This window comes from Branchiostoma lanceolatum, chromosome 4 (genome assembly GCF_035083965.1).
Source record: "Branchiostoma lanceolatum isolate klBraLanc5 chromosome 4, klBraLanc5.hap2, whole genome shotgun sequence".
NCBI lineage: Eukaryota > Metazoa > Chordata > Leptocardii > Amphioxiformes > Branchiostomatidae > Branchiostoma > Branchiostoma lanceolatum.
Genome location: NC_089725.1, coordinates 8,263,150 through 8,278,627, shown reverse-complemented (window position 1 = coordinate 8,278,627; position 15,478 = coordinate 8,263,150). Strand labels below are relative to the sequence as shown.

Here is a 15,478-nt window from a genome sequence, read left to right as displayed (position 1 = left end):
AAGGTTTGTAGGTTATATTCGGGGGAAAGCAGTGGGCTGGGAGGGAGTTTTGCTGTTAGTGGAAAAAAGCTGTTACTGTAGATTGACTTTGAGGCTTGTATAGTGGTGTGAGTCAGAGGAGAACCTGGTGGTACTCTGAAATATTCTCGTGTGGTGGGACGAGTAGTGAAAGTTCATCGGAACAATGTCCATAGAAGTATCTATAGATTAGAGACAGGGAGGCAATGTTTGGTCTGTGAGAAAGGGAGTCTAGTTTTGAAGCCAAACGATGACCATTGACCACACTGATTCTCCGTTGGATGCGATCTAAAAGGTTTATTATGCAATCATGAAACATGAACAGGTGTCACAGTCATGTCATTCTTAACCTTCTCCCTGCTGCCTAATCCCACAAACTCTACAGATTTGGTGCCAAAATGGGTATCTTAGCAGGGAGAAGGTTAATTACTTAAAGATAACTTAGAAAATAACTGTATGGGATGTGTGTTACCTTACAGGACCTTCCACCTGCACCACCCAGACCTGATGTGATGCCACGACCACCGTCTATATCAGGGCCGAGGGTAAGGCTTTATCATTATACATTCTATATCAGGGCCCAGGGTAAGGCATTATCATTTTACATTCTTTATCAGGGTCCAGGGTAAGGCATTATCAATACAGTATGTCTTGTTCTGGGATGTATCTGTAGTTCAACTTGTAGCAGCCTCACAGTTGAGCTTCTGGTTCAAGTTAGTTGGAATCTGGGAGATCCTGGTTCAATCCTGGGAAGGGTAGTTTGGTTGGGACTGCACCCGTCTTTCAGAAGGGACATAAAATTGTAAAGATATACCCTGCTTCTGAAACAGCAAGGAAACTTGCTGCCCTATGTGCCACTAGGCACTTATAAGTGATGACTTTAGAAACACCTTTTTGCAACTGTTGTATGTAGATATTGTCATATAGAAGTTGGCAGTTTTCTATTGAAGACATTAATCTTACCCACAGTTGTGAAAATTGTCAAACTTGTGTTTTTCAGCCCAAGGCACACCAGTTCATCGTGAAGACTCTGACCAACCCAACCAAATGTAACCACTGCACATCCCTGATGGTGGGACTTGTGAGGCAGGGGGTTGTCTGTGAAAGTATGTATTATTCAAACATTTTTCTTGCAATTTTTATCAATTTGTACGACACATGGAAATCAGTGTACATTCAGCAATACATACATGCAGTTTTTACATTTCTTTTTTTTCTGATCATGATTTAGCAACACCTAAGTTAGAGCCAAGTCGATAGTACCTACCTGTAAAAGTCCATGTGATTAATGACAATTAACAAGTACATGTATTTTTGCGCTGAGAAAGTTAACTCTTTTGGCAGAAAAGGTTGTAACAAGCTAGGCAAGGAATGTAAACCTTCCAGAGTTTTCTTTAACCTAAAGCTGTTTCATGTTTCTTTGCTTCTTAGCTTGTTTTTCTGTTTTTCCCCTTCTTTTTTTCTTGCCTTTTCCACTTGAATGGTGTCCTTCTATGTGCTTCTCCTACAGTGAGCATCATGGATTTTATTTACTACTCTTGCACATGTCAGTAACATGCTTTGATTTGTTTCTTAGTTCTCCACCTTTTCTTCATTTCTGTAGGTCTAGAGTAGCTCTGGTTTACCCTTGAGTTGCCTTGCTTTGCCAGCACTTTTGTCCAAATACATTTACTGTATCACACTATGGATCTCACAAATAGATGGTCTGTGTTATGATCCTCTGGAACTTGAATGATTGTTCAAATTTTCTTGGATAGGCAACATGATGAAGATAAGACAGTGACATGCATACACTGTATGTACATATTTCTGAAACTTTGCCCCTGATGTATATGTTTGCTTCCCTTCAGCGTGCGGGTTTGTTTGCCATGTGGCGTGTGCAGACAAAGCACCGGCAGTGTGTCCAGTTCCAGCTGACCAGAGTAAGTATTGTTCCTAGCGGCTTTTCTACGGTACTGCAGTAGAACTTCCAGTATTGATATCTTGTGTAGTAATGTTAATTTTTTTTTTAGTGATTGATACTGTAAATGCAGAAATGTTCGCGGTTGTTTTATGTTCGCGGTTTTCACGGCGACCGTTTCACCGCGACCCTAAAGCCACTGCAAACATTTGTGTCAAATACTGTATCGGTGTGTGACTATAGTACTGCCGCGAACTTAAAATCACCACAAACACTCCATTTTCGCCTTAGCTGGAAATAAAAACCACGCGAACTTAAATGCATTTACAGTAGCTCTTGTAATTTCTGTTCTATTTTGCCAGGGTAGCCTGTCTCAATGGCACGACACTGCTTTACATAAGGGTCCTGGAAGTACATGTAGACCTGGTAGCTTTCACATTTAATCACACCTTTTTTGATGCAATCTGTGTCAGAAAAATACACAGGGTGGTTTCTATTTTGTTTTCTTGACTGACAGCTGAAGAAATGTAAAAGTGGCATTCCATTGCCTCTGTAGGAAAAGAATTGGTGTTTTCATGGATGATTATTTTGATGTAGTCAGATTGTAAGAGAATGCAATTCTTCATACATGTATGTATTTGTATAGCACTTGATATTAGTACAAGCATGTTGATGCACCATAAGATTAATATGATAACTTTTTGTGAAATATCTCAATTTATGTATTCAGGTATGTCAAATTGTAAAAAAACTATATTTAATTTATCTCACCACTACCTGTCTCCTTGCAGCAAAGAGACCTCTGGGCATCGATCCACAGAGAGGAATAGGAACGGCTTATGAAGGCTATGTCAAGGTGAAGTGCCCTTCTTATCCTAGCTTCGTCTCATTCTGAGGACCTTTTTTTATGAGAGTCAGAACTTGAAAATAATGATGTTATAGTAACAATTTATTATGTGTCAGTCAAATTTATGTCCAAGAGGACGTCCCTAACTGAAGCTCGGTACTCATTTTCACCTGAGTGGAGTAAGGCAATAGGTGTACAATGCCTTTCTCAATGGCACAACATTGGGGCCTGCTAGGGATTTGAACCCAGAACCTTTAGATTCCAAGTCAACAGCCCTAACTGCAAGACCACCTGGTGACAAGTTGTTAAATCTCGTGTGTAATTTTCATGTCTATTTTAATCCTTATATGTAATTAAGAATTTAAAGCTATTTTAATGCATCGGTGCTCTGTACCAAAAAAAGTATATGTTTTCAGCACATGGCTGCCAGTCCTTTGATTGATTGATTGATTGATTGATTGACAGGTTCCCCGTCCTGGGGGTGTGAAGAAAGGCTGGGTGAGACAGCTGGCGGTGGTCTGTGACTTCAAACTCTTCCTCTACGATGTTCCCGAGGGGAAGAACGCCCAGCCTGGGGTAATCGTGTCACAAGTGTTGGACATGAGGTATGTTATTCCTGCTTCTCACTTATTTCTTGGTGACGCCTTAACCCTTGTCCTGCTGTGCCCTACAATCGTCGGTTTGCACATGCTTGTTCTGCATGCTGGCCCTGACAATTTTTGGGTTGAGGGTATTTCTAGAATGTGTATGTTGCACCCGCGCGGTTGTTGTAAAGCGAAGTAACTTAAAATGAGCAATACCAAACTAGTACCCTTTGTTTCAAAGGTGTATGGGCACTTCAGCAGTGGGGAGTTATTTTTTCTCTGGAAATCCAGCAGGACTAGGTTTAAGAATGGAGCAGATAATTGGTACAGAAAATTCAATTTTACGTTTGTTCACAGTGAAAATTGTGACTTCTCTGAGACTCTTTTTTTTTAGTTCACAGTTGAAATAGTAGGAGGAACTGTGGAAATTCAGTCACTTGTTTTTGTAGCCATCATGAGTTTGCAGTGGAAAAAGCACTAACTTAAAAGCACCTCGAATGTTTTTGGCAAGGCATCAGGTTGACCGTTGAACCTATTAGTTTTCGACTTGATCTAGAAATCTCTTTCCACCAGAAGCTGTGGTGTGCTGCGACTGCTGAGCAATTGCCATCTAGTCAAAAGGGGCCTTAGTGAATGTGTTTTGGCTTAGTCTTTAATACCTTTCATGGACATGTTGTTTGCCCAAGGTAAAACAGACCAGCATGTAACTTGTTGTTGACCATGTGTTTTCCAGGGATGATGAGTTTTCCGTCAGTTCAGTCCTGGCCTCTGATGTTATTCACGCCAACAGGAAAGACATCCCCTGTATATTCCGGGTGAGTTGCTCAACTTGTTCAGTCATTGGAAGGTAACAGTCACTGATATGGAAGCAGTGGATCATGGATAACTCCAAGACTAGCATTACAAACCTACTGTATGTACTTCTGGAAAAAGTTGTCAGCATTTTCCCTGTACTTCTTGACGTTTGGGTTGGAGATGACCTCAGGTAGTACTGCCGCAATTTACATGCTATTCAACTGTCTTGTATGTGGAATGGTCCATTTTGCAGTTAGTGTGTGGGGGGAACACATGCACATGTGTAATTACCAGCAATACAGGGTGTCTTCTGGGTGTCCTCTGCAAAAGAAGGGCGTCCAATTTCCTTTCCTTAGTGTAGGACATCCAAAAGACACCCTGACGCCATGCTAGCTAATAGCTTGGACAGGACCTTCTTCAGATGGAGTGTTAACGTATCCTATGTTCGCTGTGTGTGACAGGTGACACATTCCCAGCTGGACCCCCCAGGCCTGCAGTGTCAGACCCTAATGCTGGCTGACAGCGAACACGACAAGGTCAAGTGGGTGGGAGCGCTGAACGAGCTCCACAAGATCCTGAAGAAAAACAAGCTTCCTGACCGATCTGTGAGTTTACTCTTGCCCAAAGTGGGAGTGTGCCGTATAGGTCTGCTACAGGGCATGGTGTGGGCCTAGGGTTACAACAAGCAACCAGCTTTTTGTAACTATTAATCTTAGAAACCATACGACGTGCACGGTAGAAGAAGAGTTCATGCTGGCAAAAGTTGTGTGTAACTTAGAGCTTTTTCTTAAATTCCATTATAAATCTTAACTTTTAAGTTTTCAGCTTCCGTGCCAAAATGATTAAGTGAAATAAATTTGATATATTAATTGTATGGGTCGCTTGGAAAATGTGCCCATGCTTGTAGTTCACTATTTTGATGCAGGTCTTTAAAATGATCTAAAAATGAGTAACATTTGAGAAATTGAACCCAATAGATATCAGGGAAAATTACAAATCCATCGTTGAAGGGGGCAATTTTGGGACAGTCCAATTTTGCAATCCTAGTTTTGGAATGGTCCATTTTTGCAATGGGATATTTTTTATACAGAAGTGATTTTGGAATAGTCCATTCCACAGAGGGATGGATGGTAGTGAAATATGTTGCATTTGTTTGCAAATGTTGACTTTCTACAATCATAGATCCCAGTTCTTTATGTACCCTATTGTCGTATTGATGTTGTCTTGTGTTTTGGCTTGAGCAGTATGGAATTAAAAATTGAATACTGTGCCTGTATTATAGACGTGTGCTCCTGTATTCTATATTTATCTCCATGAAAAATGGAGATATTGTTTTTGGTTTGTCTGTGTGTGTTTGGTTTGATGAGATGTTGAAGTAGGAGTTGTGAAAGCTTGGCTACTTGAAGTACAATCCCTCCCCAAACCTACCCTGCAGTAGCATAGTACACATTATAACCTTCATAGGGCTAACCCCCATAACCCCCATCCCCACCCTCCATTCCTAACCCAAACTCCAAACGGAATCCAGTAAGCTTACGTTGTCTTTTTGTTGCATGTCACTCGTGAAGGTGGTTTCATCAAACGACCAGTCTCCACAGCCATTGGGAACAATGGTGAGAGACCTTACTTTATCACATGAACGAGGAACAAATCAGAGGAAAATAGAAATGTAGATGTGATATTTCTATCTATTAATAAGAATGTCCATGTACCTGTTGTGAGATGATTGTTTTTTAAACTGTGTTGTCTGTAACAACTGTCACCGGAAGAATTGCTCATCATTCCAAAATGACATCATCGTCCAAATGTAACTGAGAATGTTTTGAAGCCACATTCTCCCATTTTTATGTCATGGTATCATTCTATCCTCAGCAATCATATTAAAGAACATTAGCATGTTTACAAACCCTTGGTCAACTACAGCTCGTACAGAAATTAAGTTGATACTGTCCATTTTACCGATACAAATCACAGCCTCCAATCCAATTATATACATGTACAATGTAGTACATGTAGGGATGGGAAAAGTCAGTACAGAATGTTGGTTAAGTGTGTTTTGGATTGCGCTCTGTTTTACAGATCTACCATGCCAAGGAAGTGTATGACAGCACCCTACCCATCATAAGAACCGCGATGAGTGCAGAGATCTTAGGTAGGAACTCTTGCTTTAAAAATGGTACATGTACCGCTTGTGCAGTTTAACTGTTCTCGTGTACGTACATGTATACAATGCCACAACCATACTAAGTCTTACGTATGAATTATACTTCTAGTAGTACGTAACATTTCGTTATCTCCATGAGACAGTATGTATGTACGTAGAATTAGTGTGTTGTGTACAATAATACAGTAGCAGTATATAGAATCGGTATGTCATTGTTTTTGTATTTTTTGGTCCACTGTTTCTTAATTCTACACATATCTGTCTCGTCCCCACAGATCCCGAGAGGTTAGCACTAGGAACAGAGGAAGGACTGTTTGTTCTTGAACTGACCAAAGATAGTAAGTCATCACATTTTCCTACATAGCATTGTGTTTCCTTTGATGGAGATTTACAAATTTCATAACAGTATTTTGTCTTGTTTGATACGTGTTTTGAATGTCTGTTCCCTTGTCGTTCAGGTATTGTGAAAGTTGGGGAGGGAAAGAAAGTATTCCAGATCGAGGCGGTGGCGGGGGAACAAGTGGTCGTCGTCATATCAGGAAAGGGTCGCCACGTCCGCCTGCACCCCTGGGTCGCGCTGGACGGTTCCGAAGTGGAGTCCATCAAGATCCCCGAGACCAAGGGCTGTACTATGTTTGCAATGGGTGCCATACGCCAGGGCTCCACCACGTGCCTGTGCACGGCAGTCAAGCGCCACGTGTTTGTGTACGAACTAAACAGGACTAAGACCAGGCACAAGAAGATCAAGGACTTGACCATGCCCAACAATGTGCAGTGGATGGCCGTGACCAATGGCAGGCTGTGCGCCGGGTGGCAGTCGGGATTCGCTCTCTACAGTATTCAAGGGGAAGGGAGTCCACAATGTAAGTACACTTTGGACGCAAACTGTCTTGCTCAAAAGTGTTCACCAGTCTACTACAGTACGTCGAGTCTGATCTGAAGTATTTTCCACACAGAATAGTACATGACGATCAGAGAGTTAGTGAAGAAAGATACGAAACCTTTTTCTATGTTGAAAACAAAACAACTGCGTTGCAGATTCAGAATTTGGTAGTTTCAAGTACTGTCAAACCTTGTCTCGACGTCCACTCAAGGGGCTGAGAAAAATTTGCTGGTCACTGGGGGGGGGGGGGTGTTGCTCTAGACAAGGGGCTCTTATTTTGTATAATAGCTGTAAAACTGGATGGGTATGTTTCAATGTGGCTTATGACTGGGGTTTCAAGTGGTTTGCTGGCCATGTTCGACTGTACTCTGTCCTTTGGAGGAGAGTATGAGACACTATGAAGTGTGTGTAAAAAAAGATAAATGAAGTATTTTCACTCATCCTTCACTCTTTGTCTCTTGCCTCACCTGTCTGCCCGCTCCTGTCTGCACACCTGTCCCACCCAGTGTGCACAGGTAAAGACGGTGCATCTTCTCAACTAACTTCTTCCACCTTGATCTTTGTGTCTTAATCCTTAACAAACCTTCACAACACACATGTATGCAAGTACGGCAAAACAATAGATAGACAAATCCTCTACTAACAACAAAGCAGAACATTGTCAGATGAACTGTTTACTTGTAGGGGTACTGTTTTTGTTTAATCTCAAGTCGATTAAATACCAAATTTTACGCATATTTGGTAGGGTTGACTATTAAAATCTGTTTGGTGTGTTATGAATATGATTGTCCTCTTCTTCCATGAATTTTAAATCAGAGGAACTCTTTTTGCAAGAAGTTATAGATAAGTTGTTGTCAGAATCTCCCAGTCCCTCAGGTTGAGATCTTGCTTCTTCAATATAGAATATAAGAGTTTACAGCTTTGATTGTCAGCCACTTGGCACAAAGAGATAACGGATGTTCACTGGGAAACGATTTGACAATCTGTTTTAGGTTTAGCTAAATATGTCGGCCCAAAGTCTTTCCTTTCAAAACATGTCCTTCTACTTCACTATGAAATATGAGACTTGACACTGTTGTAGTTCTAATAATCTTTCTTCTTCATCATGAAATATGACGGTTGACACTGTTGTATCTGAGAGTTGACAGTGTTGTATTCTATATGTTTGTTCCAGTGCTTATCAATGGTGAGGACACCACCCTGTCGTTCCTGACCCATAACCCCATGGATGCCATGTACGCGGTCGAGATCACCGCCAGGGAATACCTGCTCTGTTTCAACAGTCAGTACCAGTCTTCTATGTCACTCATGTTTATAGGAACACTTTGACTGTAAAATCTGTGGAACTGGAAATGAACGGGGCATTGGTATTGAAGGGAGCTTATCAATTACATGTACTCCTTGGTAGAACAAGGATTGCAAGCAATTTTCAGTCAACTGACTTTCACAGATATTGAAATAATGGACTGCACATTTACAGCTTATTCTACGTTATTATGATCCACCTCATTTATGTGTGTTGGCCTTAAAACAGGTGGTTGACGCCTTTTAAAGTTGTTGTCCAGAGTGATGATTTTTATTGTATAGAAGAAAACAATCCAGGAAGGAACTATTAAATTATTAATTCATATTCACATAAGACTCTTTCATATATCCTGTGTAAGATTGTAATGCTAATGTCAGGTTTGTTTCTGTGGCTGGCAGCCTGTGGTATATATGTGGATGCTAATGTTGTTGTTTTTGTTGATCCCAGAATGCAGTGTGTAACGTTGTTGTTTTTGTTTACAGCCTGTGGTGTGTATGTGGACGCTAGCGGCAGGAGATCCAGACAACAGGAACTGATGTGGCCTGCACCACCCGTACATATCTGTAAGTATCTCTCAAGTTTACACCCCCCTAGTTGGAATGGTGTGTTCCGATGTAACCCATCCCCGTTTTGAATACTGGTTGAGATTTTGTGCACGAGAGCATAGTCCTTAATTTTCGAATAGATTTTTGAGGAAGCTTTCAACATTGGTACGGCTATAATTGTCCATTGGCATGTTTTTGGTGAGGACTCTGGGGCGAGCCTGCCAATTTATAGTGTATTCAGACTGCAAGAATTACATCAATTGGACAGGAGTGTAAATTCCATGCACGACAACAGTTTGTAATGACTTTTTGTGTTTGGTAACTTTGGAAATTAAAGAAGCCACTACCAGATTTGCAATGTTTTGACATTTTTATCATGTCCCTATACTAGATCATATTTTCAAATATGAACGTTGTTCTTCCCTCCCCAGGTTACAATACTCCATATCTACTGAGCTACAGTGAGAACCAGGTGGACGTGTTTGATGTGAACAAAGTGGAGTGGGTACAGACTATGCCACTCAAAAAGGTAAAATATTTCTCTACTATAATAATGACGCTTCTTTCAAGCTATGGCACATTTTGTAAAAAGTCCAGACACAAAGCAAGCTTGATCAACACATCTCAGGACCTATTTTACTTGTACTGATGTACTACTGATGTGTTGTTCCAGACTCGACCACTGAACCAGGATGGCAGCATGGCCCTGTACCTGGGTGGAGACCCCCCACGGCTCATCTATCTCAGGGACGGCAGACAAGGTCAGTTACAGTCCATGTCTTTGGCACCTGTGTTGCTTGATGGTTGAGCGACCGTTGAGCAAATTGGATTGGTGTGATCCTTAGTTTTATGATTGTAAGATTAAGTATGATGCGAGAAAACAAGTTTGATTTGTTCCTTGTCTATGAAATTCGTGGAGCAGTCTGTCAATTTTTTGGTCGCTTGGCAGTCCAGTGGAAAGGAGGTGTTTAAAGCACAAGTGAATTTTTCTGCATGTCTTACACTGGCGCTGCCCCCCTCCCCACTCAGAGCGTGACGCTGTAGTGATCCAGGACATAGCGGAGCAGGGGAAGGGCAAGCAGATGATCCGCTCTCGCCGCTCCAACCGACGGTTCTCCTTCAGGAACAAAGAAGACGACAGGAGCACTGCACGCAGCAAGTGAGTTTTAACTCCGAGTCTTCTTCTGGTGATACTATTCATACCTGAAACATTGCTAGATACTGACAGGCCTTAGAAATCTGCTTAGTGACACTACGGACAGTACCTTCTCTGGACTGCACAACTCTAAATCTCTTCGGACAGCACAGAAAGACTCTAGACAGCACAACTCTAGATCCCTTTGGACTGCAAAAAAGACTAGATGGATAGCACAAACTCTAAATCCCTTTTAGACCAAAAAAAAATGACAACACAACTCGAGACAGCACAAGCCTAGATCCATCTGGACAGCATAAAAAACTCTGGATAGCACAACTCTAGATCCATTTGGATAGCACAAAAGGACTACTAGATGGAGAGCGTAGCTCCCTAGATCCATTTGGACAACACAAATGTTCAGAAAGTAAGCCAGTGACCTATAGAGATATGTTGCATCATACACAGATGCCACTAGAGGGTAGGCATAACGGTGATTTTGCTGATGTTTGTGCCCACAAAATGGTTAAATGAACTGCAAAGATGAGACTTGTTTTGCAAAATATAAGACAGGCTAAACTACTTTGTAGAATTGCCAGTAGAAGTGTTTAGGTAGATGTGTTTTGTAGATGTACAGTGTCTTGTTAGAAATTGTCAGATAGAAAACTTTAGAATTTCAGTTGAGGTGAGAAACTTTTCTTCAATAGCATGATAGAAGTTGCTTTCTTGCTTGTGTCACGATGACGTTCCATTCATGAATATAGGCAGAGCACCTTTCTGTAGGTTGCATCCGACCTATTTGTGCCTTTCTTTTCTTTCTCCATCCCATCCACATGTCTCTGTCTAACCCTCTGTGTTATTTTCTGTACCCCTCCCGGTCTATTTCCTCCTCTCACTCTCCCCACGTCACGTGCACACAGTTTCCGATTCCCGCGCCTCGGCCGCAGGCGCCGCACGTGGAAGCTCCCCCAGAGTTCGGACGAAAGCGAACGAGCGTATTTCAGTGAGCCCGATCAGAGCGAGCTAGCACACGACAATGAGGGGGGGATCAGGGTGGGACAGTGGACCCCCTGCATCCTACCCTCCGTCACTGAGTCCACGCTGTCCCTGGATGGTGGAGAAGGGTACATACATGTACATGTAGAGAGTCTGTGTGTTTGTGTGCACCGGGGGCATGTACACAGTACCAGGGTGTACGTGTCCATGTAGTGTGTTTGTGTGCACCGGGGGCATGTACAGGGTACCTTGTACATGTAGTGTGTTTGTGTGCACCGGGGACATGTACACAGTACCCTGTACATGTAGAGAGTCTGTGTGTTTGTGTGCACCGGGGGCATGTACACGGTACCTTGTACATGTGGTGTGTTTGTGTGCACCGGGGGCATGTACACAGTACCCTGTACATGTAGAGTGTCTGTCTGCGCTGGAGTGCATGTACAATGTACACAGTGTGGTGTCACAACTGTGCAGATGGTGTCGTGTGTGTTGCACCTGTCTGCCACACATTAGGTGACGGTGACTGTGAATGGGGAGCACCTTTTCTCATACATGTATGACCCCGACTGCTGGAAACTGTCCATATGGTTAACTGGGAGAAAAAGATCCTGCCTGCGGTTGAGAGACATGCACATGTTGTTTTTCTCCGCTGCCCTGAACTGTCATAACATGTTTTGTATTGGGAAGCACCTTATGCACTTCTTACACACACACTTTTGCATACTTACCTCTCTCTCTGCCTACTGTCTTAACCTTTTGCCAAAACTTGGCACATGGCACCTTTGTATTGAATTTTTGCACCTGCATGTATGGAGCTCTTCTGTTAGTCTGTCTATTTCGACTCTAACTTCTAAGTCCTGTCTATAAACTGTACTGCTTTCACCCATTCGTCAGAGACTATAGAGGTGCTGTATGGTATTTTGTGGCATGTATGGTCTTGTTTCATGAAAAGACTTGAAGGATGTTTACTGGAACAAAGGGAAAGACCTGTGTCTGCACTTTCGGTCAGGTCGAAAATACGCATTTAAAGTAACAGGTTACAAATGCAAGAATGTTCTGGTCACTTTTTCTGATGGTTTAGGTGCACCTTACTTACTGTATTATCTTTCCCTTCCCTTTAAGTTTTCAGCATGTTTTTCAGCATGATTTTAGTTCTTTTGCTTCTCTGTTTTACCTTAAGTGATGTTCAATTAATCCTGTTTGGACTGTTTTTTTTTTCTATTGTAGGCATGTTCACCACATAAGGTCACACTGAATTGATTATATGGATGACAGCTGCGCATGCATCAATTTTGGTCTGTTTCCACAAAATAAAGAAAAAACTGTTTACTACCGTACTGTTGATCATTTAAAAAGCTGCAAATATACGCCGTAAATTGAAGGAAAAAAAGAAAATAGATGCTAATGAGTGGAGTCTTCTAAAATCAAAGAAGACGTGGAAGAAGAAAATGAAGTCTTAAAGACTATTGCTTAGTAATACCACATACTGTGTGTCAAGTCACTTCTTAAACCTCTTGACCACTTAAATTTCATCATGAGGCTACCCCGATTTAATTTCTTGGTTAACAGATTTTTTTTTTAATTTTAGCATGAGGACATCATCAAAACAGAAGGCTGGGGTGAAAACTTGCACCTGACCCTGTTCACTGACCCCGAAACTGTTTGCACCAAAGTACAAACTTTCTTCTGAGATTCTGTTATCAAGTTGATTTTCCAATCTAGCTTTTTTTTTTATATTCCGTTAACCAAAAAATTAAATTGGTGTGGCCTAGCAGCAACCTTTTTTCCCCCAACTTTTTTTTGCACACTTACATCAGTTTTGTGGTGCCCAGAGGATGTCATCCACATAATCAAATTATCATGGCCCAACCCACCAGTCCGCAGATCTGACTCAATCTTGTAGACCTTCTTCCCTGTTTGCCTCCAGGATTCCCTCCGACCCCGAGCGACGCTCCAAGCTGATCTCCGCGCCCATGAACTTCAACCACGTGTCTCACATGGGGCCCGGTGACGGCATACAGATCCTCAGGGACCTGCCTGTGGTGAGTACTGGCGCAACTTTACAAGCAGATTAACCTTCAGCACTCTGAGGCAGCTGTTTGGCTACCCAATCTGTATTGGTTATGAAGTTAAGGTAGCCAGGAGATGGTTATACCTTGCCGTTATACTTGTAAATACTGCATGTCAAACAGGGCGGAAGACGAAACACATTTTATGTCAAGTTGCCCATTCTACGACCACGAAAGAAATGAGCTGTTTAAGGAGGCCACCATTTTCCATCCTAATTTCTCCACGTTTTCAGACGAAAAGAAAACTACTCTCCTCTTAACATCATAAAACCCACATATAACAGAAAAAGTGGGATCATTCGTCTTCCACTGTCTCGGAAAAAGATTGCCTAACCCAGTAAGTTAGAACCTAGTGTCAGTAGTTAAGACTAGAGTTCTTATCATAGCCTTTAGTAGCATTACCTAATCTGCATGTGCACACGATCTTTATTTATAAATTGATTATGTTGATCTCTTCTGTCACAAATCTGCACTAGTATGTTAGAATATACATACTGAAATAGTATCAAATTGTGCTTTCAGCAATGTACCTGTTGGTTACGGCGCTGCTTGATGAAATTGTGCAAATTCTTGCAAACTGATCCATTTATGTTTTTTACTTTAACAGTGAGTGAGTGAAATATGTATTCAGTCTGTAATTACATTAAGAGTATGTGATAAAAGCTACACCATGCTGGGTCGCGTATCATATATACCTGGCTTCACTTGCAGGTAGATATATTGTAGATAAAGCTTGTTCACATAATCATATACCTCCTCTGCCCTTTCATGGTTTATGTTCGCTTTGGATACTTAAGTTTAGAGTTTTTGTTGCTTCTACCATTAATTTCCACTTCTGTTCTGTGATTGATTATCCGTCAGACTGGCGATTTCTATCTTTACCTGACTTAAGCCATTCTGTTTTTGTATTTGTGGGACATTGTCGGTACTTCCTGTCGTTGTGTCACCTCCCCTTGTGTCTTTCATTTTTCAGAACTAGAGCATAGTTGAGGATCTGATAGTTGAAAAGTTGTTGTCTTTTCTCACATTGAAGTAAAATATGATGAAGAACAGTTTTACGTATTTCATATGAATAAGTCTGCAGTGATTTAGTGGCAATGGACAGTATTCATTCTAATTAAATCTGAATGTAAATGTTACCTTAATCAAGGGGTGGGGTCCAGTTCAAAGATATGAAGAACAGTTCAACTTGTAGTTCATATCTGAACGTGTTCATGTTACTGGTTCTTAATAATGTGTGACTGTCATTCGGTAAAACGTAACAATGGCAAAATGCTTGGCTATTTGCTGGTATGGACTGAGTAAAGCCCCTGTCACACATACAGGACCATCCCACGACATTGCTCCTGACCACTCCCCAACCAAGTTCATCGCTGGGTTGGGAGTAGCCTGGAATCCATGCTATTCTAGCTCCAGTTTGCTCCTCTGATTGCACTCAAGCAGAATATGACTTTCCAAACTTTGATATTACAAATTTATACTAGTCAGTTGGCTGACACAGATGACTTTTAAAGATGTTTTAGTAGGCAACCTTGCTGACCAACTCCTGACCATAGATAACTACTGTAATTCTTGTTTCTTTCACTGTAACTTTATGTTCACCGTTTTCATCTCACGGTCATCTCTGTACCGTGAACTTATCATCACTTTGAAAAACCTGTTGAAATTATCTATGATTCCTTCACACGTCTGTTCTGTAAATCACTTGGCGCCACTGTGAAGTTAAAGTTCAGTGAAAATTTTCCTTACTCTGTGAAAATTTGTTACCGTGAAGATAAAGCGAACTAGAGAGGTAACATTTGCCAGCAAATACATTATGTTTACCTTCACATGTTCTAGCCTTACAAACTACTGTTCTGTTCATTCTTTAACTAAAACACATTGGATATATGGTGAGCAGCCCCTCTCTCAAGCTTGTTGCTACAATATGTAATCGAACACCACGATGTTTACCAGTAACCATGGTGACAGCCGTCTGGTTCAGGTCGTTGACCCTATTTGTGCGGAGAAGAAGAGGAAGAGGAAACATAGCAAAAACAATATGTTTACCTTCTGTGAAGGTTAACATAATTACAGTAACTCCCAACCTTGGTCTAGAGGCCATGGTTGGCCGAGTGTGACAGGGGCTTAAACCCCAGCTGTAGTTTGTTTGCAGCACTGCTAACAGCACTGCCATGATGCTGCACGTCCATCTAACCCTGGTGTGTTGTATCTCTCTCTCTACTCCCGCTGCTCT

General features: G+C 41.6%; 1 protein-coding gene across 15 annotated transcripts in view; it reads left to right on the top strand.

Annotated features, from left to right (window-relative positions):
- The window catches only part of LOC136432412 (serine/threonine-protein kinase MRCK alpha-like), a 61,187-nt gene that overhangs the window by 41,285 nt on the left and 4,424 nt on the right, over window positions 1-15,478 (top strand). For 8 of the 15 annotated variants that reach the window (XM_066423666.1, XM_066423672.1, XM_066423671.1 and 5 more), the window contains 18 exons: window positions 498-563; window positions 1,019-1,124; window positions 1,869-1,940; window positions 2,710-2,774; window positions 3,231-3,370; window positions 4,083-4,164; window positions 4,606-4,749; window positions 5,713-5,757; window positions 6,224-6,296; window positions 6,584-6,646; window positions 6,767-7,171; window positions 8,366-8,473; window positions 8,980-9,060; window positions 9,474-9,571; window positions 9,716-9,803; window positions 10,072-10,201; window positions 11,098-11,301; window positions 13,101-13,215. In XM_066423666.1, the coding sequence (XP_066279763.1) occupies window positions 498-563; window positions 1,019-1,124; window positions 1,869-1,940; window positions 2,710-2,774; window positions 3,231-3,370; window positions 4,083-4,164; window positions 4,606-4,749; window positions 5,713-5,757; window positions 6,224-6,296; window positions 6,584-6,646; window positions 6,767-7,171; window positions 8,366-8,473; window positions 8,980-9,060; window positions 9,474-9,571; window positions 9,716-9,803; window positions 10,072-10,201; window positions 11,098-11,301; window positions 13,101-13,215 (2,085 nt within the window). Of the gene's footprint in view, window positions 1-497; window positions 564-1,018; window positions 1,125-1,868; window positions 1,941-2,709; window positions 2,775-3,230; window positions 3,371-4,082; window positions 4,165-4,605; window positions 4,750-5,712; window positions 5,758-6,223; window positions 6,297-6,583; window positions 6,647-6,766; window positions 7,172-8,365; window positions 8,474-8,979; window positions 9,061-9,473; window positions 9,572-9,715; window positions 9,804-10,071; window positions 10,202-11,097; window positions 11,302-13,076; window positions 13,216-15,478 lie in introns of all 15 variants that reach the window. The other 7 variants (XM_066423677.1, XM_066423674.1, XM_066423676.1 and 4 more) reach the window with 4 other exon arrangements.